The sequence below is a fragment of the Tinamus guttatus genome, unplaced genomic scaffold (assembly GCF_059628265.1).
Source record: "Tinamus guttatus ecotype Peru unplaced genomic scaffold, ASM5962826v1 Tinamus_guttatus_pri_ptg000457l, whole genome shotgun sequence".
NCBI classification, from domain to species: Eukaryota; Metazoa; Chordata; class Aves; order Tinamiformes; family Tinamidae; genus Tinamus; species Tinamus guttatus.
Window position 1 is genome coordinate 184,032 of NW_028288991.1, and position 22,695 is coordinate 206,726.

Consider the following 22,695-nt stretch of genomic DNA (forward strand, 5'->3'; position numbering starts at 1 on the left):
CCAATTTTACAGAAGAGGAACACAACTTACAGGTGTCTAAAGCCATATAAGCATCAACCCTCTGCTAAGTCAGAAGCTGGATACAAACAGGTGAGGTGAAATCCTAACTGTCCCTTCCTTTGGCAACCCAACCCTCACAAACTACGGCAGGCCCGGACAGCATGGGCACCCCAGATAGGTGCCTGCTGGAACTATCCTTAGCCAAGGCCATAATAATAATAATAATAATAAAAATAATGCAATTTTACTGGGATCTGTTTCATAATTTAATTCAGCACAAGTCTTTTATGACCATATTATTCTAAATTGCAGGCGTTTGTCATGCTGTCAGCCCCCCCCGCTTGCTGTGAATTTTAAGTACTGTGACACAGGAATAACAAACCAAGGGGATACCTGTGCCTCACTGCAAACCACTGACAGCAGCTGAAGCTTTGCTCCCAGTAACCCATTTGAAAAGTGCAGCACAGCCCCAAAGCCAGTGCCTGACCCAAGGAGCACGATTTCAACATCACATGCATTTCTTTTAAGCTGACAAATAAGGAAACTCTTCAGTCTTGTAGAGACAGTTGAAAAATCACATTTTTTTGCAATAGGTCCTTTGAAAGAGGTTTGGGATGTGGGAAATGGAAAAGGGCCAAGGGGCAGATGCAAAGAAAACAAGGGATGACAGCGGCACAGACAGGGTGCAAGGACTGGGACATGCATGGGTGGGTAGTCACGGGGTTTGGATATGATGAGAAAGAAAACAGAAGATCTGTAAATTAACAGAGATATAGCCAAGAAGGCTCCTTTATAAGGAGGGTGCTTTACAAGGAAAAGCACAGTGAAATAATAAGTGATCACGTCTGTTTATACCATTAGAGGCTTTTTGCTTGCTTGGACATACCAGGGATGACTTCTTGGCTAAAAGTCTTTGTCCCAGGACAGACTAAGCACAAGCAAATTCCACCTTCAGTATCCTCCTGATGAGCGTCAATGCCCAAGTTGGAGGAGAAAGCTAAATAGAAAAGGAGTAAGGAACAGATGCCCTGACAAAATATCTCCAGCTATTCCTCAGGGATACAGGATAGCCCATCTTTCCCTTCCAGTGAGGGCATCTTATGCACATCATGCACTTGTGTGATTATCAAAAGAACCAAAGAGAACTGGGTCTGGAGCTTTGTATATTCTGAATATGCGCAGAAAGAAGCAAAAAATAGGGTATTTCACCATCAGAAACATTCTCAGACCCTGCTGTGAAACAGGCATATCAGACCAAAATCACTTGTAAAACAGTGACATTATAATCAAACCTTGTCATCCATATTGCTTAAATCAGGCTTTTGAGTCACCATGACTGATTTTTTTCCTCCAAAGTCATGGCCATTCCTGGATCTTCTTAATTATTTACTCCCCATAAATTTCAGTTTTCAAGCGCCTTTGCTAAGACGACTGTAGAAAACCAAAAGAAGAGGTGGGCTGTATGTGGGCTGGCTAAAGCTTGTGAGCATGATTTATAGGGGGTTATGCCTTTGTTGCAGCTGGATGCCTCATTATTCTGGCAACCAGATTGCATGCAAAGGTATTAATCTTTCTACACTAAAATCCTCTTTCCTTCCCTCAAACTCCAAAATGTTTCTAACTGAAATTAAGTTAGCACTTAACAAAAGCAAAATACTATAATTCCAGAACTGTATCCCTTTGATCTGTTATATTTTTACACTCACAAGAGAAAGAAACCCCTGAGCTCCTATGCTCTTTTTGTCATGACAAACCACAAAGATAATTATCAGGAAGCTGCTTTTGAAAAAATCTCCCAAACTGACTGCCACTGGGAAGCCAGACAAACATTCCAGAAATAACTAAATAATTGATATTTCTGGAGTCGCAGAGGACAATACCATTAACAGAAATAACCACTATCCAGCATCCAGTAACTTTATTAACTTGGGTTTTGTGACCAGTATGAGTCATGCTTCTAGAAATGGTAAGAAGATATTTCATGCCAGATATTATCCAAAGGGTAAATTAAGTATCAAATGTCTGTGCAGCCACTCATCAAGATGTATGTAGCTGGGATGGGCTTTAATCCCAGAATGATTCTAAGCACCAAGCACACCACCTCTTTCAACTCTTCCTGTCAGCAGAGATGGGGACCAAAGAACCTACTCTGACCTAGGAACCTTCCAAAAGCAGATTTCATCTTTTATGTTTTTAAACAGAGCTGAAGAAAACTTTGTCCTCTCCCCAGGATTTTAATTATATTGTCATTTTGAAAACAAGTTTTGTTACATTCAATTATTTTTTTTATCTATTTACAATTAAGCTAATGATTGAAATACAGGAATAGCAGGCAAATGCCTTTCCATTGAAAAGATGCTACATGCCATCCCTGTGCCAGCCTCAGCCCAGAGGCAGCACTTTGGACCATGATCTGAACAGGGCTTTGGGCAATGAAAAGATATCCTATTTATCCATTTTCCATTCCGTCATTTAATCCTCTTCAAGTCCTCCATACTGTACAGACAGGCAAACTAACAGCTAACGGGGCAGGGTCACCTTGCTAAGCAGGTTGTGTCTTCAGAACACCTAAACACAACCTAGCAACGCCGCGGTGCTTCACATTTGTGGAGCAGGACAACACAAAATCGGCAAACAGGAGCCTGATTCCTCCTAACTCTGCGCTTCAAAATCTGCAGGTGGCAGCTTGCAAATTAAGTAATAGCACAAAAAAAAAAAAGAAAAAAAAACACTTGGCAAAAATCACAGCGGTGTTTACAGAAGGAAGAAAGGAAGGGGATGAGCAAAATGTGCTGCCAGAAATACAGGAGTGCACACATTTTAGAAAAACATAGGCTTCATTACAGACACAATATAGCTTGAAATAAAGAAAAGATACGAAGAAAGAAAGAAAAAAAAGAGTGCTTTGCATCATTCACATAGATATCTCTCAAGATACCCAGATTAAGTAGCAGCGCTCATTCCCCACTCTATTTTGTGTCTCCACAGGATATTACTCATCTCAGAAATGAAATAATGAAATTATCTCAGGTGAGGAAGCTGCAAAAATGAGCTAAGGGCTTCTTTACAGACACGCAAAGAAACAGCCGAAGCACTGACTGTCATAGCATCAAGTGACTAACCAGAACAAGCTGTCACAATGGAGCTCTAACCTTCACTGGAGTGAATATTCCCCTCAAAGCACACACTGGCCCAAAGACAAAAATGTGGTATTTCCATAGTTTTAAATAGACCAGCAGAATGTGCAATAATTCTTTTTTTTTTTCAGTAGAGCTTCAAAGCAATTCTAAAGGAGAGCTGTAAGAACACGGTGAGAAAGATAATGACGATGGAGCTTTCTTGAAGCAAAGGGATATTGAATTCTGTGCCTGTCCCAAAAGAAAGCACTCCAAGCAAAAAGAAATTCCAAGGAAAAGTGACAGCAATCATCTACTTCCAAAGCCCACTAGGAATTCAGCTGGAATTCTCATAGAAGGGCTCAGCACATCCCTTGCCCTGGCATCTGCAGAGATACCTTTCCACAAAGAAACGCTTCTCAGAGTGTTGTATCTACCTGGGGCTTGGGCCTATTATTAAGAAAAGAACATTTCCCCATTAGAGGACATAATTTCCCTTGCTGCCCAAGCTTTGAAGAGGTTTTGGGACCTTTGAAATACTGTGAGCCATTTTCCAATATAAGAAACCATGGAGAAAACAAAACAAAACAAAACAAAAAAGAAACCCTCCTCAAAAAAACAGGTAAGAGAAGAGAGCCATGTATTGCCTTGATCATATCCTGGTATTAATCCCAATTTCCCCATCTGGGAGAGGGCTCAAGAAGTCACAAACACTTGTGCTGCTTCTGCAGAAATCCAAGCACAAACACACACAGGGGGCTAAGTCTGTAGAACAAAAACTCTAACTCAGGGTCTCCCCTAAATGCTGCTCACAAAATAGTGCTGATTTTACAGGATGCCTGTTGTTCTGAAAGATGCAATGCTGACCACAGCCTAGGGGCAGTGTTGCTCTAAGATCTGGCAGCCACGTGCCACCTGCCCAGCAGAAGCCACTAGGCACACACGAGCAGGCCAGGAGCCTTGGCAGGAGAGCCCAGAGCGTGTTTGGGGACCTACCTTGCTCCTCCACCTCCAAGGACCAGCGCGATGGCATTGCCGGTGAGGACACGGGCTAAGCGGGAGAAGTCAGAGTGGCGGTCTGGCGCCTTCTGGAAGACCCGCTCGTACATCTCTATCTGCAGAGGAGAGAGGAGGAGGAGGACAGCCATTTGATCAGGAAGGTGATCATCTGCACCCCTCACGCTTTCAGAATTACAGGGAGAATTTGACAGTAGTATAGTACAGTGTATATCTCTACAGAGATGTTTATATTTTTTGGCCAAGGATTTAAAGGAACTGGGAAATTTCCAGTCTGCCTCCACTTTAGCTTTAGAACAATTTTCTTGAGCATAAGGAACCTGTCAATGCGAAGAATTCTACAGCATATACACACCCATTGATATGGCCACAAGATATTCATAGAATCATAGAATGCTTAGGGTTGGAAGGGACCTCTAGAGATCATCTAGTCCAACCCCCCTGCATACGCAGGGTCACCTAAAGCACGTGGCACAGGACTGTGTCCAAGCGGATTTTGAAGATCTCCAGAGAAGGAGACACCACAACCTCTCTGGGCAGCCTGTTCCAATGCTCTGTCACCTTCACTGTTAAGAAATTTTTCCTTAAGTTCCTGTGGAACTTTTGGTGCTTCAGTTTCCGGCCATTTCCTCTAGTCCTATCAGTGGCCACCACTGAAAAGAGACCAGCACCGTCCTCTGCACTCCCTCCCTCGAGGTACTGATAGACACTGATTAGATGCCCTCTCAGCCTTCTCTTCTCTAGGCTGAACAGGCCCAGCTCCCTCAGCCTCTCCTCATAGGGCAGATGTTCCAGGCCCCTGATCATCCTTGTAGCCCTGCGCTGGACTCTCTCCAGCAGGTCCACATCCCTCTTGTACTGTGGAGCCCAGAACTGGACACAATACTCCAGATGTGGCCTCACTAGGGCTGAGTAGAGGGGCAGGATCACCTCCCTCGATCTGCTGGAGATGCTCTTCTTAATGCACCCCAGGATCCCACTGGCCTTCTTGGCCACAAGTGCACACTGCTGCCTCATGGTCACCTTATCATCCACCATGACACCCAGGTCTTTCTCTGCAGAGCTGCTCTCCAGAAGGTCAGTCCCCAGCCTGTACTGGTGTCTGGGGTTATTCCTCCCCAGGTGCAGAACCTTGCACTTGGCCTTGTTGAATTGCATGAGGTTTTTCACCGCCCAGTTGTCCAGTGTGTCCAGGTCCCTCTGGATGGCAGCGCAGCCCTCAAGGGTATCGGCTACTCCTCCCAGTTTCGTGTCATCAGCAAACTTGCTGAGGGAGCACTCTGTGCCTTCATCCAGGTCATTGATGAATAAATTGAACAGGACTGGACCAAGGACCGACCCCTGGGGGACCCCGCTAGCTACAGGCCTCCAACTAGACTCTGCACCGCTGATCACCAGTCTCTGGGCCCTGCCATCCAGCCAGTTCCTAATCCACCTCACTGTCCACTCATCTACCCCACACTTCCGGAGCTTGCCCAGGAGGATGTTGTGAGGGACGGTGTCAAAAGCCTTGGTGAAGTCTTAACTATCTTCAGTATATCAAAAAGGTGCATACATAATGCTCTGCAGAAGACAACATGAGCCTCTCATATTTTCTAAGATAAAATGAGCTCAACCAGATTTATAAGAACAATATCCACACAAAGATATCTGTGTAACAGATGCTTTTCTTTTAAATGTTGGGTGACAGAGCACTGGAACAGGTTGTCCAGAAATGTTGTGGAGTCTCCTTTTCTGGAGATCTTCAAAACCTGCCTTGACACTATCCTGTGCAATGTGCTTAGGTGACCCTGCTTGAGCAGGCGGGTTGGACTAGATGATCTCCAAAGATCCTTTCCACCCTTAACTGTGATCCTGGAACAGTCAGCTGCACATCTGAGTGGCACATAGCAACACTACACCAGGTTACTTTCGAAACAAGCAGTACAAGCATAGCTAAAGGACTGGCCACCAAAGCAAATATCTCTTACCAGCTTGGGCAGGCTTCTTCTGGAAAAGACTCTGCGGGGACAGTGGAGATGCAGGTGGGCAGAACACCAGCTCCTCATGTTGAGCCACTCCACAGTTCGGGAAGGCAGAGGCCCATCCTCTTTGTGAAGCAGGACAAGCTGCTTCTGGGCTCGGACAGCTGTGTTCTCCAGCATCCTCTCCAGCTGCAGCACATCAGACACACCAAAGGAGCCTGAGCATCAGGCATTCACACATTTACATCCATCTAACACACATATATATACACACACACAGAGCTTGTAGTGCACTCTGATCCGTATTCACATCTTATTCTGCAGACACTAAGAACCTCAGAGAAGACTGAATTAGGCAAATACATTGACTCCTTTTTTCAACTTTTGCAGGAGTCACGGATCTGAGTAATAAACTTTGGTAATCAAATATGAAAGTAAAAATAAGTAGGAGGAGAAAATACAGCTTACAGTTTGCATCAACATATGTTAAACTTTTCCTATAGTACAATTTATATCTAGTTTTTTGAGGGCACACAGCATGAATTCCACCTAGGCAGAAAAGACTTAGCCCATCTATGTGGAGATCCTCCAAACAAATTCTGGACAGTAATGTGTTATTGCTTCAAAGCACATTTTTTCATTTACCATTGACTAAAGCTGAAAGATCCTGCAAGAGAAATTTCTTGCAAATTTTCAACAAAAGCATTTTTAGCTCTTTCAGAGGATCCTCATTTAACTCTTTCTATTTATAACACACGTTTCATTATTCATGTTTTGGTAGATATTAAAATTCATACGGCAAACATCTGAACTATTAGCACTGCAAATATGAGAAGAAGCTAGTGCCAGACCTCTCCAACAGTGGGCTCCTGGTCTCCCAGCCCCACTATCAAGATGCAGTCAGCCTGCCTGATGCAGCGCTGCGTCCATGGAGTAAGGGTGCTGTCTGCCTGGTATAGCACAATGCGGTGAATGTCCTCCTGCTGTCCCAGCCAGCTCGTCAGGCGGTACTCATGGATACTGGGGGAAGGAAAAGAAAAAAGTAATACACACACACACACACACTGCAGCTCCTGCCTAAGTGAAGGGTGAATCCAACATGGAAAGCTTAGAGGCCGAACACAATACCTGGAGTGCAAAGACATGGCTTTCCCTCTCATTCACTGACAAGGGCCTAAAATTCCAGAAACTTTGTGATTTATCCAAGATTTTAATGAGCAAAAAAAAATCTTTCCTTTTCTCTGTCATCAGGCTTTGCAAATAGCACTGTTTTTGCACTCCTAAGAGACAAGGGAAGACACTCTCGGGAGCTACCAGACTTAGAGGCTTTTGCAAGACTCCAGAGCCAAAGTGTACACAGATGGCCAGCAGTGCAGAGCCTCTAAAAAAGCTATTTTAGAAGCAACGTCGGCCATAATCTACATTCCGATGGACAGATAAGGTGAATACAGCACAGATATTCAGTGCATTGTATGGAAAATGGTTATGTGAAACACTATATTTGGAAGACCAGCAGAGTGTCTTTGTGTTTTTCTGTAACTGGCAAGGCAGGCAGGTACCTGTCCAGCGCTGCAGAACCCAGTCGCTGTTTGATATTATCACTTGTGAGCAGCAAAGCAGGACCTAGAAGAAAAAAAATTACTCAGATGCAGACATCTGCCAATCAGGTCTTGACAAGCTCTATCAAGAAAACGTAGTTACATGACCATAACAAATGTAGCATCGAGAATTTGCTTCAAAAATCACAATGAAAAAGTGCGCTATCTAGATTTATCATAGAGGAAAGGGTTGCACAAGTCCTAGCAAAGATTTTCCTACTTACCAGCAATAGCATCTTCCCTTTCCCCATCTTCTCGCGTCCTGTTTTCACATTAGTCCCAGCCTACGAGATCTCTTGTACCGCATCCCTTAATAATCTCACATTAGACAAGTCCCCACTGCAGCTAAATTCATGTGCCCCAAGCAGAACACTGAGCATATCACACACCTTGTCTGACCACAGAGAACTTTGCAATCGAGCTTTAATATAACAAGCAAACCCTGCTATTTCTTTGACCTACCAAAACACATTATTTGTTCAACCTGCACTGAGATAACTCCGTAGACGAATCCTGAAACTCTCCAGTACTTCCTACTTCTTAATCAATGCCCCAGCTGAAATCTACAACGTTTACCACCCCCAAGTACAAAAAGACTCCCAAATCTGCAGGGCATTGTTGAATTCACAATTCTTCTACTACAGAGTCCAAATTTCAGACATTTCCGCCACAGCTCATGACAAGCAGCTCCTTGACAACATTTTAGCCTATTCTTTTTAGGAAGTCTGGTTTATCAGCAGCACTACATGCCATATGTGGTGGAGGCTGTAGAATAACTGCAGGTATATGCAAAAAGCAAAGAAAATAAACTTAAGGAAATTATCTCATACCAAAAGAAAAGATTGTGTCTCGTGTTGAGACCTACATTTACAAACCTAAACTAACAATTCCCCTGTACTAATGTTTTCCCAATGTAATATTCAACTTTTTCATTAAAACAAGAACAGATATTCATGTGTGAAATAGCAAAACAATTTATGACATGTGGTCTCTAAAGGCATTAAAAAAGAGCAGCATCGCTTAATGTATTTAGAAGAAGCCATGAATGAATAGAATGGTTAAAGGCCACAATTTCACCCTTACATGCTAAAAAAAATCAAAAAATATCAGTACCTAGAGCTGTCCATGCTGACCCTCAGGCTCAACCAGGTTTCTCTGATAATGCTCCATTCCTCCTGCCAAGCGTCAACTCTGATTTAACATATTTAAGCATTAGGTCTAGACAGGAACTTAGAATTTTGATCTTTATTCTGGTGTTTCCAAACAGCCGTGTTGGTTCTCTGATCTAGTTCACCTTTCAATCCCAAGAAGTTGGGCTGATAGTTTTGGATGGGGCAGGGGAACTGGGAGAGCTCCCAGAAGAAACGTTTGTGACGTTGCATCCAATCAAGACAGTACGGAAAAACGGGCAGGGAAGTTTTGAGAAAGCATTCAATGCCAGGGTCACCATTTGCGTCCATTAATGTGCCAAAGCTCTCACCCAAATAGAAATGATATGTAGACCAAGTATTCTTCCACAGTATATAACTTACAAAGCTTTATGACAGGGAATTTTAGTGGGCAAGAGGCAAGCAGCCGGAAACATAAAATGAGCTAAGGAAATAAAATAAAAATGTAAAATTAGAGATATTAATGTCAAAGAAGGGAAGGAGGGAGTACAGTGCTCCATCTTTGCGTTCATTTGCATAATACATTCATTTGCTTTTAAATATGCATATATTCATTTTGCTGCTAGAGCATGAGATCGCTGAGATATAAGAACTTGACTAAGGGAGCAAAGGCAGCACCTCCCCAATGTGTCACACTGAGGGCACATGCCCTCTGGGGAACCATTCAATAGGGGCACGGCAGCCAGGGGTCAGACGAGCCCACCAGGATACCTACCTTATGCAGCATCCTTTCTCACAGTCTGTTATTCAGAGCATCAGCATGGAGCAGGCGGATGCTCCCCATTGAATCCGCTCCACTTTGCCTCAGAAATCAAACCATCTGCTCTACACTTCCAATTTCTTGCAAAGTGCCCAATTAACCAGCCATTATGTAACCCTCCCTTTCATCAGTGGAATCATGGACACCCAACATATGTGTTCCCAAGCATGTAAAACAGAACGACCATGAGCGTTATTTAAACTTAACTACCAGAGCAATGAAAAAATCCCTCTCAAGTCCATATCCTTGATACAGCCGTATCAGTAGGCAGGAACATCCATGATGATGTGTTACTGCATCCTTAACACACAGCATCATAGTCATCACGTCGTCAACTACTGACGCTCTCTCTACACCTGAGATTGACCACATAAGCAATTTACTGTTTAAATTAGCTACTGAAAGCACCTTTGCATCCTCCAACCACTGCTGGCAACTGCTCAGTGCTTTGCTGTCTTGGCAGAAGCAGACATGGGGTTAACAAAGCAAAGAACATGAAGGGTTAGACGAGGTAACACTGAATATTCATGTAGCCCATACGGTGCCTCTGACTATGCCCAACAGCAGACTGTGAGGCAAGAGTGCGAGAGCAAGAGGAACCATGGCACTCAAGCTCCCAGCAAACTGAACTTAATGGATTTCTCATGACAGAGTTGGTGACTTTTAAAAGCCCAATCATAGATGGATTTTTCTTTCTGCAAACTCATTGGGTTTTCGAACCCCAGCTTTCATGCAGTTGTACATGCAGACGATTCTCTGCAGAGAAGGACCTGGGCGTCATGGTGGACCATGAGGCAGCAGTGTGCCCTCGTGGCCAAGAAGGCCAATGGGATCCTGGGGTGCATTAAGAAGAGCGTCTCCAGCAGGTTGAGGGAGGTGATCCTGTCCCTCTACTCAGCCCTGGTGAGGCCACATCTGGAGTATTGTGTCCAGTTCTGGGTCCCACAGTACAAGAGGGATGTGGAGCTGCTGGAGAGAGAGTCCAGCGCAGGGCTACAAGGATGATCAGGGGCCTGGAACATCTGCCCTATGAGGAGAGACTGAGGGAGCTGGGTCTGTTCAGCTTGGAGAAGAGAAGGCTGAGAGGGGACCTGAGCAGTGTCTATAAGTACCTCAAGGAATCAAGGGAGGGAGGGAGGAGGATGGTGCTGGCCTCTTTTCAGTGGTGGCCACAGACAGAACTAGAGGAAACGGCCACAAAATGAAGCATCAAAAGTTCCACAGGAACTTAAGAAAAAATTTCTTAACAGTGAAGGTGACGGTACACTGGAACAGGCTGCCCAGAGAGGTTGTGGAGTCTCCTTCTCTGGAGATCTTCAAAACCCGCTTGGACTCAGTCCTGTGCTACGTGCTCTAGGTGACCCTGCGTGTGCAGGATGGTTGGACTAGATGGTCTCTAGAGGTCCCTTCCAACCTTAAGGATTCTATGATTCTATGATAAAATACAGCGTGGTGACGTCCAACATGTCCCCAGGCATAGATGATCATAAGATGCTGTTATGACAGTTTTGTGGAGCATCTAAATGGGCATCCTGAACTCCTCACTTTTGCAAGACACAACTACAAACCTGTGAAAGATTTATCATGGCAAAATTAACTGAATTTCATCAGATTAGAATATTAATCTGGCCTAACAGATGTCTACAAAATTATACATTAAGACCGAACTGCTAAGAAGGGTTCAAAGTCCCAGCGTCAGAAGTTGTTGCCCAGCAAAGCACACAGACCCAGACGTGCCAGGTCCGGGCATCCCCGTCATTTCACCAGGGGAAATACTTAAGATTTAAATCTAACTTGTGTGTAGAGGAAGGAAATCCTGGCAGTCTTGCACATTAAAAATTCCAATAAATTACTATTAGGAGTATTTCAGTGAGACTTCAAATATATTACGCACTTTTAGAAACTAGATGATGTGTTTTCTTTTCTTTTTTTTTTTTTTTAAGGAAGGATAGAGAAATGTTGGATCAGAATCATTCATCATTCTCTAGTCTGATTTTTTTTTTTTTTTTTTAAATATGCCAAGGTTGTTCTGGCTCCCACAACCTGCCATATCCTACATTTAAAAAAAATAATAACGGATTTTTCTCTCCAGTTCAGGAGTAGAAAACTCTCTCCCTGCTTTTCTGAATGTTATATTCCAATTGCTCTTTCTCTGGAGTTCCAAAGACCAAGAGTCAAACAGAGTGTTTTTTTCTGTTTTGTTTTGTTTTTTAAATGCTCAAGCACATGTGCAAACTGAATAAGGAAGCACCGAAGATGTCTCTGTTCACTATTATCTGCAGACTCTCCTGTTTGCTGCTCAATGCACACTATATTTTATAACTATACCTTTCTCAAAATGAGGGCAGATTAATGTTGAGTTATTTTTCTCCATTATCAAGTAACTGCTTCACAGTCCAGCTTTTGAACAGAACAAACTCCATGGAAACATGAACATCCTTTTGGATTTAATTAGGGTACAGTCACAGAGTCCAGAAGCGATGTCTGAACTGAAGTATTAGCACAAGTGCAGACACCAAATCTCAAAGAAACCAGAGCAATTTGTTGGAGCAAGGCTGGGTAGAAAGGTCTAGGGCAGTGCAGCACACAGCCTTCTCTGCGTAGAGAAGACACAATGTGCCCTCAACCAAGCAAACCAATAAACCCTGCTCTGACGGGGACTACCAGCTAAGAAGGAAATTATTTTGCTACTTCTGTATCACAGAATCCAGAGATTTGAGACCATTTGAGAATCGCTATGCACTGTGGTCCAAACCAGAACTCAAGTTAGACAAACTGTTTCCAGAACAAAAACATTGCTTAAGAAACCATTGACAAAATGCTCTTTATCTTGTATTTTTTTTTTGGATGGGCAGCACTGAAGTTAGGTTCCTGCTCCTTCCCTCATGTGACCTGCTGTTCATGACCCAACACCAATTTGGGGAAGACAGTGGCCATTCTCACCAGGGAACTCCTTGAAAACAGCCAGAATCCCAGGCTAAGTTCATCTGATGGTCATCTAATTTTGCAGTTTTCTTTTTCCCCCTCCTCTTTTTAACAACTCAGTCTGCACCCAGACCATGCTCCCCACCACGAAGGTCAGACTGAAATGAGGGTAAATTGCTTGTAAGATTTGTCCATGGATGCCCATATCCTGTGATTACACCTCATTATGGTTCTTGCAATCATCTCACTATTACTGTGTGCTTTGTCCTAGTTTCTTCTATCCCCTTGTCCTCAATCTGCCTGGATTTTAAACTCTTTGAGGAAAAGAACATGCTTCTGCTCTTACAGAAGAGGTTACATCATGCAGTCAGGGGACAGTGTGAAGCAAGGGGAATCTAGGCACCACTGCAACATTCATCTAAGTTAATATTAACAGGAGGAGTAAGAATTTTTCTAAAACCATATATACATATATGCACTAGAGAGCTGTTAGCTTGTTTCCAACCCCTGCAAATTCATCCCTGCCATGTTACCTTGCTTGACTCAGGAATGCGCTTTCAAGCTTTGATCAATGAAACAACACAGACTAAACCTTGCCTTCACTAACAACATCTGATTATGATTTAAAATGAAGCAAAAAAGTTCAAGCAGCACAGAGAAGAAACAATAAGGGACAAAACAAACAACAAGAACATCCTGAACAACAGGAAATCTGCACAAACCTCAAAATTACTAACGTGCATCAAAACAGATAATCTCAAGAGAAAGGTGCTCAGTTAAGATTTTCCAAGTGTACACTTAAAAAGAACACAAAGCATCCAACCCCTCTCACCATTTCCATAAGGAAGTTTAAGGTCCAGTAATAGTCCACACCAAAAAGCCAAATGCTGCATGTCCAATTTACGGTGAGCGGCAGGTAAGCACTTATGTTGGAGCTTCGTGCCTGCTCTACCCAATAGCTGCTCCCTGAAGACCTAATACAAATTTTATCACATATTGTTTTAATTTCCCCATATGTAAAATGAATACAGTTCTAACTGATCAAGTGAATACCAAGAGAGTCTAAAAGTAAACTGAAACTGTGCTTCACAGTACCAAATTGACTATTAATTTTTTGACCGGAGGAGTAGGAAGAAGATCCTTCCAAAAACCAACCCCTTTTCTCATAGCAAAGCACCATCTGGCGCATGACACAGACCCCCTTGCCATGCACTGAGAAAGAATATCCAAACAGTTTGTTGTATTAGCATAAAGAAGAAAACACAAAAACTATATCAAGAGATAGAGAGGACTGCTGCTTCTGCTAAAAAGAAACAGAATAGGGGCTACAGGAAACAAAAACACCAGGCAACTAGCCAGCACTTAGACACAAGCCGTGAGCCAGCGGCAGTTTGAAGCACTGCAAGGCTGAATAAACAATAGACCGACCTGATGAAGCGGGGCTAGCAAGGCCAGCGAGCTAAGAATCTGCTCTACCAGCTGTGTTTTGAACCATATGACTTGATGTGTTTTCACACAACACTTTCCTCTTCCCACTGCAGCCGTCTGCTGTGTTTTTGCAGGAACTTCAGATGCCAGGGCTGCACAGTGCCCTCCGTGGCCTCCAAGCACTACGCACTCATCACTTTAGAAGCAGACAAGAGACGGGAGAACAAGCAAAGTCTGCGTGATCAAAACAAAACCCTGAGTTTGCTGCAGGACGCTTTCATCTAGACGAGATATTTTTAGTCTGAATAGCCCTTTTGCAGACTAAAGTTTTGTTTTGCGGGCTCCTCATGCTGTAACATAGCACAACAAGCCAGCAACAATCCATACTAAGTATCCATTAGCAAGAGAGCTAAGGTTAAAATCTATGAACTTGAAATTTTTCAGCCATCTCTCAAAGTAAGAGGCATTTTTAAAACATGAAGAAATTTGTAAGCACTGTGACACATTACCATAAGTTGCATTTATATTTCAAAAGTTCAAAGAGTTCAATGTCAGGTTCACATTACAGCTCTTAACGTTTCATAGATACGATGGGTTTGGATGCTAGCAAAGTGGATTTCTAAGCAGCCTATGTTATAAGAAAAACCTTTCTGTGCTATTTAAAAAAAAAAAAAAAAAGGTAACTCTGACCAGTTCAGCAGTTTTGAGCTCCTCTTTCCACTCCTCCCAGTACTTCACAGAATCTGTCCTGGGTTATTTTGAATATTTCCTACAGCATTCACAGTCCTCACCTTCATAACAGAAACACAAAAAGCATCAGAAACTTTTGTGACTGAAACATGACTGAAGTTTCCAGTTTTCAGGCTCTCATATTCTCATTTTAAGCTCAGAATTGCAAAGAAAATATGGCCACTGTCTGATGGAACTCAGATGCCCAAAACCTCAACTCCTGCCAACTTCTCTTTCTGGTATCAAGCATCAACAATATCTTTCTACTGCTGTTCAGCCCTAAGTTTAAAGCACATAAGTACCAGCAGCTCTAGACACAACTAGGGTAATACAAGATGCAATACAGGAAGACCGGTAATACAAGATGCAATACAGGAAGACCTAACTGCAGATAATTTGGACTACTAGTGTCTGGACTACCAGAATCTTCTCCACAAATCACTTCATGAACAGATCTTATGCCTGCTGCTCACAGAACTACCTCAACAAAAGTCTGATCTTGAGCACCACTCCACAATTTCCCCTGAAATGCAGCAGGAATTCACGTCTGACTTATTGACAGGCATCTGTCTGTTTTTTTTTTTTTTTTAAAAAAAGAAAAGATAAGAAACATTTACTTCCCTTAATGCAGTAACGAATAAACAACTTACCTACAGCACTGAGCGCATGCTTGAGCTCCAGAGTAAAAGCAGTAAGAGGTACTTCTTCAGACACTGGCATAATTGCTACCGTGGAGAGGTTATTAGCAGGGTTTCCAGCATCCCACTTGCTACTCGAGGTGTGTAATCCAAGCGGATGACCTGCTTAGAAAATTAAAGAAAAAAAAATACCATCAGCCAACCCAAAAAGCTAAATGTCATTTCAGAGCGCATTGTTTTCAACCGTCAGGCAGCAAAGGAAACACCACTGAACTAATCTCAGTGTTACATCCTCAATTTAACATAAATGGAAGGAGCTCCCACATATTTCATTCAGGTGAAGATCAACTTTGTTGTTGACATCGCGTATGTGAGTAAAAGGTGATGTAAAAACATACATACCGTTTACATGACCTACTAAGAAAGGAACAAAAGGGCAATTTGAACCACTTGTTCACCAAATAAAGATTTTTACAGGGAATAAATATCTCCGCTTCTTTTTATTTCCTCAAGCTAGGAAAATGGGAAGCTTCATAAAATAAAATCCGGAATTCTCAAGTACCTGTGGACGTATCTCCAATATATTAAGGTAGGCTGCTTAAGTAAAGCTCAGGAAAAGAATGATAGGAGTGTTCCATAAATCAATCGTTCAATTTTAACATTTTCTTTAAAAAAAGCCTTCTCAGACAACCTTATTTTGCTCCTAGCACCTATTGACTCAGTCAGTAATGTAGATTACAGTAATGTAATAAACAGCATGCAATAAACTTAATGTCACCTAAGTTAAATTTTAACATCCAGCCATATATTTCATCCACGAAAAGGCCTAGGATAAATTATCACAATAAATTTTTGAGATGGACTCATCAGAGTACTTGATATGCTGTAATTGACAAGAAAGCTCTTTCAAAGCCTGCATGTCTGATCTACTGCACAGGACACCTTAGGACAAAAAGAGTATCAGATAAACTTTTCTCACGTATACTCAGCCATTGTGTTTTTCATTGCACATCTTCTAAAATAGTCCTGCACAGAACATTGAACAGATTTTCAACTCTTCTTGGTGTTCTTCAAGAAGATATTTGTAGGTTCAAACAAGCTACATGTCACTGTTCAGTTCTTTCATCTCCATGAATCCTTCCTTCCTTCCTCTGAACTTCAGAGAGTTCTCCAACTGAACTCCTATAACTACTGCTAATTTTCCTCCCATGTTCTCCAGATCACAAAACTACCTTATTCCCCAGAGCAGACTTTGCCTTACTCCATAAGGCCTTTAAGCATGCAGCACAATTTAAGTGCAATTACCTCTAGAGATTTCTATATAAAGCCAATTACGCAGACTTTAGATTTTGTTCCCCAAAACTATTCCAGAACAACCCACCAAAATTTAGTCAAAGGCCATACTTTCAGTCTCCTTGAAATACCTCAAAAACAGCAATGAAAATATCATAAGATTTTTGTTTTAATTAAATGATTAAACAAACAACATCAGCAAAGAGCCCCACAAGGCTATCAGTAATTAACATGCATTTATTTCCTTTTAAAACCTGACCAAGAAAAAACAACTATATGGAAATGTCCTCCTACTCACTTCGTCTAAATTTACTTTGTTTCAGCTTCTGCCACATACACAAATTTTAGGAGCCAATAAATAACAAATGGCTTGCTGTCAGATGAGGCAAATACAGACATATTAAGTCAGCCCATATGCAGACCCTATTCAGCATCGCTATCTGATTTAAGACTATAGTAGTTACTATTTCTGATACTCCCTTTGAGCTCTCTCACAATGAACTTCAAGGAAATTTCACTGCACGGTACTTTTCTATCTCAGCTGCAAGTTAGTCCACTCCCATACTTAGTTGCTCCATACAAATATTTTTTGGACTTTTTTTTGGACAGTTAAACCACCATTCACTTGCTGCCACAGTTAAGATCAACTCTTTTGGAGCATGCGCTTTTTGTTTCTGGATTTAATGATGTAAATCTAGCTCCAAGAAAGCACCAGGATAAGTGGGAATAGTCCAGGAATGACTTACCTCCCTGCTGAAGACTGCCAAGAATCTTCTCGCCCAGCAAATGAATAAGTCTAGTCACAACCTAGTGGGGGTGGGGGGAAAGGAAAACAAAATAATTTGTCAGAATGTACTAGAAATAGTGTATTTAAACAGATACTTTCAAGCTTTTGTAAGATATTGCCCTTTGCATGAATTCTGAGAAGAGACATTCTAATAGAGGAAATAAAAATAAAAAGAATCTAGTTATTTTGGAAGCATTATTAATCATATTTTCAGCTTTTTTTCTTTTCTCTCCCCAGTGTGCTTACACTTCTAATATAAATTTACTCTCCTTATGCAGACGTGGTTGCATGCCTGTACCACCAACAGGTACCTGAGAGGCTCAGGGCTATGCTGAACAGGATCTTTACTGATACACACTGGTATTTTAAAAGCCTTGCTTCTCTAAAAGCTGACCAGTTGATCCCCAGTGTCAGCCATCAATAATTGCCAACAAGTTGTCCAGCGGCAGACTAGTAACTTCAATAGCAAGGAGTGGCACCACTTGGAAAATAGGTCGTTTATCCCGGAAAGGGATGCACAAGTTGATCATTAGATACTGAGAAGAAGTATGAAACACATTAGGAACTAATATAGTAACCACTAGATTTTCTCCCCTAGAAAGCTACTTCAAGGTCAAAGTAGCTCTCATTGTCAGGCGGACATTTGAAAGAAGGAAAAAAAAAAAAAAACCCACACCATTATGGCTGGAAAAGACCTTTAAGATCATCGAGTCAAACCTATTACCACCATGCCAGCTAAACCATGCCACTAAGTGCCTCATATACTTGTCTATTTTTATTTCCAAACTCTAACAAGCTAAAACAAGAAGCAGTAAAGGGTTGTGCTGGATTTTGCACACAGAGAGACTATTCCCAAAGCACAAGCACTTCAGGATGCAGTTTTCAAAGTAAAAGGCTGTGAAATCATCAAGACAGGTCAGCATGCTCACCAGAACTTGCTATTCCTCCTGCTTCAAGAACTGCTCTAGACCATGCATCTTCATATTTTAGTAAGATTTGTAAAAATCTTGTAAGATATTTTCCAAATGCCTGAAGGAGGAAGGGGGAAGAGCAAAGGGGGAGCTTCCAACATATTATTAATGTCAGCATGGAGTAAGAGCTAAATAAGGTTGAGTGATTTAATTTATGATAGCCATAACTGCAAGTTGCTGATGATGCCACACCTGAGTTGATCTCCTGTCATTGAGAAGGTTGAAATTTCTCCTATCTGCATGGGTAATAGACACAATCTTCCAAACCTGCTTAGCAGAGAGCACGGATCTAGCAAGACCACCACCACTAACCGGCAACAACTACCTGAGGCCAACCGCTGCCTGCCAGGGAGCTGCCAACCTCTAGAATCTCAGAAAAGATCCAAAACACTACAATTTGTCAGAAGTGCAATAAGAGTTTTCTGCAACCCCAGCACTAGAGGAACCCATTACTGTCTTACAATGCTTAAATCTGCAGTTCTGGGATTCGGCGCTCCCTGACGACACCCAGTTCTGTTATTGCCTCAGCTATGGGTGGCAGGGAAGCAAGGAAGGGAATGCTCAGCAAAATGATTAGGCTGATCTCCCTTCTTAAGGGAGATCACCCACCTCTTGAGATCCCCCCCATGCTGACCTAGAAGCCTCCCTACATGCTATGACTTTACTCCAATGGTTGCAGAACTAGCTTTCACCAATGTTTTACACTACTGGCCCAACGTAAACACCAGGATTTTAACCACTTGCTAAAAAAAAATCTCCTGTATTTATAACTATTTCAGCTTTACAGAGCGTTAAGGAGAACTATAGCTAAGTTAAAGTAAATGCCCAAGGTTAATGACGGAGCTAAGAATAGACACTGCTGGTCTCATTTTCCAGTTGGCTGCTCCTGTTACCAAGAAATATTATTTGTCTTGTTTGCTAAAGCAAATCTTGAGCCTTGCTACATACAGATACAGAAAAATTATTTCCCCAGTGACTTTGTAAGACAAGCAAATTGCTAACCATAACAAGATGAGTCACTCCGTTGCAGTCATGGCAACGTAGAAAGAACATCAATTTGAGATTTTAGCTAAGAGCTGCCCTCAAATTTCCTTGGAGTTCTGCAATATATACACTAAATCCTCTTTCACAAAATAGCAATGACTTTCTTGAAGAGTGGTTTGATCATCAGTCTTAGGGAGAAGTCAGTTTAAGTCTTCTGAGTGACAGCAGACCCAAACTTCAACAATTGACCGAATTTTGTTATTCGGTACAGCAGCCAAACAAACTTTCACCAAATTCACTACAAATGGGGAGAACTCAAAACCAATGGAGAGCCCAAAATAAGTAAATAAATTGCCCATTGGACATCTAAATCCCTATACTCTACAAGGGGGAGCAGCAGATGCTCATGCAGAAGTGGCCTTGGCTGGCAGCCTATGGTGAGGAAGAAAAAATGAGATGTAGTTAAAAAGAAAAAAATAATAAAAAAGTAAGCGATGTTTCTGACCATGGATTCACATTAGGTAACATTTATTTGGTTTTCTTATATGGAAGCAATCCAGGGTGGAAAGAGAAAACCAAACAAAAAATCAAGATGGAGACAAACAAAGCAAATTATTTCGTTCTCCTTCCAGACACCCGTTGGCTTAATTTTAGCCTGGTTTGATTTCAGAAGACAAAGGACTTCATTCAAGACTTCGCTTTCCTAAGGGCTCTGCACTTGCCCATGTCAAGATGGCTTATTTTCCTTTTAAAAACAAGCTTCCCTCAGTAAAGGGACCACAAAATGTTACAACATGGTGTCACCTGCTAGTGATGGCACCAGTGTATAGACAAGTACTCCATCCACCTCACCTGGTCAGAATTATCATGAGCACCACTTGCTCCACAGCTATTTCCACTCCTCACACTTGAGCTGCTATGATTACACCATGTTGTATTTCCTATAATTCTCTGAAATATTTCAAACTGTTGTTTACATCTACCTAAATTTCTCAAGGCTGGATCCTAGTAAAACTTTGGTTTCCAGTCAACTGTTAAATTTAGATTTGCTTTACAATAAGTCCTTTTCAGAACAATTTTAATGAGAATTTGGTTGTAAATAAATGTGCATACAAGGAAAGTATTTATCTATGAATATTACAGATTGCCTGACAAATCAACAATCTCGTAATAGAAACAGATGGTACCAAACAATGCTATTCTTCCTAACTAACTTTCCATTAAACTAACTTAGAGAACTCATGGGAAATACTTCAAGAAAAATCTACATCAAGATCCATTTTCCAAATTCAGAGGCTATTACTGCTAACAGTTAAATAATTCAGAAGGCACTGTGTAGTACAAAATTGTCTTTGTTAGAAGAGGAGAAACATGGAAAAGAACAAAAATAAAACATATATTCAGCAGCTCTGCTCCATGCTGCAAAGGAGGCCAAGAAATCACAAAGCAGCCATGAGCATGTCTGATCCCATCCATCTGTTTCAAAAAGGTATTTTTGAAACAAGAGAAGCACCTCAAGGAGCAAAGAAGTCAGCACTTTCCTAAGGTATGCAAATAATTAAACATCCTGAATATCAAATAACACTGTTTGGCCTGAATTTGTTCAGCTATTTCTTCTGTGTTTGGATGAGCAGGCCATCAATGTCAGAGCAAAGGGACACTAACCCAGGTCCTGCCTCTCCTGTCCCAAGGCAGAAGCCATCTTGAAGGCCTTGCCCTGGAGCGGACTCTGTCATTTTTAAGGTCTGCAGGCACTTCAGCTGAAAGAGAAGAAGTGGGCAGTTGGAGCATCCATGTGCGCTTCCCAATGCTGTAGTACAAAGACAATCCCATTGTCTGTTGCAGTTGAGTCCTACCTGACAGCTTCACATCATGATCTTTTGCAAGGCACTGGCTTGAAGACAACAGTATCTTTTACACCTGAACTAAGCTTCAAATAATCATGTAGGTTATTTTCAATATTTCTAAGCAGCCAAGCACCTATGTAAGATGGCTGAGGGTCACAGTCTTACGAAGGACCGTGAAGTCCTAGTCTCCCTCCACAGCATGTGGCTACAGTAATGCGGGAGCCAACCTGACCTGCCACTTGGGGCCCCAGCATGCAGCTTTCTTGCAAATCCGTTCTGATACTCGCTAGTAAAAATACTGCACCCAAAAGCACTGTATTCTTGCAGCGAACAAAACGTCTTGCAGTTAAGGTCAATATTTTCAACTGAAACTTGGAAGTTTAAAAACAAAATGTGGTAGTTAAGTGTTTCTGCTTTGAATGAGCCAATCAATGGATCACCTTTAAATGAACTAGATTAAATGACAGTTTAGCGACACCTTCAGAGCAGGGGATTACAGGGCACAGTGAAAGCCAGGCCACAGCCTCACCTGCCTGTGCCACTGCAGCCCCATCAAGCTAAAGTAACACCAGGCCTCACGTGGCAGCAGCACCTGAGGGCAGCTCTGGAAGAAGAGCCCTCTGTTGACGAGCGGACTTCGCACGGCGGATAACCCTCGGGAAGGCTCAGCTTCCTTCAGAAAACACTGCTTAAAACAGCCCCAATGTAATCATAGGACTCAAGATGGCCAATGTATTCAGGGCATACCCAAAACTCAAGAGCAGACGTAAGAGAAAGCGAAAATGCGGAAAAACAGCTCATTTTCCTGTGTGCGCTGCCAGAAGGTTGTCTTGCAGTTCACTTCCCCACTTCCAAGCAATTTCTCGATGCAGTTTCCATCCGCTGCTACCAATCTGTGTTTCAAGTTGCTATTCGCAGAGCCACTGCTGCTCAGCAGAGGCAGATAACCTATGAATCAGGATCCATGTTGATGTGAGCGCAGCTCTCATCTGCTCTACTGCTCGCGACTGCTTCACGATGCCAAAATCATGAGCCGATTCTCTGCCCTACTTTTCAGAAAGAGTCAATGAAAATAGAAAGACTCCATACCAGCTCCTGCAGCTCCCAAAAGCTTAAAGTAGCACCAGAAACAAGCACAGAGTCTGCCGGAGGAGCATACGCTCTCTGGCTCAGTGCCGTGGCCACTATGGCAGCAAGCAATGCTCCTGCTACCCCAAATCCTAGAAAGGCAAGGGAGAGGATTTGCCTTGTAGCCCACCTTCAACCGGTAGCCTCTGTGATGCCATATTCCAAAAGCCTTGGGATTGGAGTGCTAACCTGAGAGCCTGTGAGAGATGCATTTGACTCTCGTCAGACTGAACAGGCTCTAGAAATACCGTCTTTCATTTCTGGGCAAGTCCTTGGAAAATTAGGCTGCTACGTAGCACTCTCATGAGCTTCCTACTGCACCTGCCTTTTTTTCCCCTTCT

General features: G+C 42.3%; 1 protein-coding gene across 1 annotated transcript in view; it reads right to left on the reverse strand.

Moving 5' to 3' along the window:
• Nucleotides 1-22,695, reverse strand: part of PNPLA7 (patatin like domain 7, lysophospholipase) — a 113,643-nt gene that overhangs the window by 41,454 nt on the left and 49,494 nt on the right. Inside the window, exons 20-25 of the mRNA XM_088532172.1 lie at nt 17,384-17,444; nt 15,357-15,506; nt 7,657-7,720; nt 6,949-7,117; nt 6,104-6,286; nt 4,113-4,231 (exon numbers count right to left, since the gene is read on the reverse strand). Of these exons, the coding sequence (XP_088388298.1) occupies nt 4,113-4,231; nt 6,104-6,286; nt 6,949-7,117; nt 7,657-7,720; nt 15,357-15,506; nt 17,384-17,444 (746 nt within the window). The remainder of the gene's footprint in view (nt 1-4,112; nt 4,232-6,103; nt 6,287-6,948; nt 7,118-7,656; nt 7,721-15,356; nt 15,507-17,383; nt 17,445-22,695) is intronic.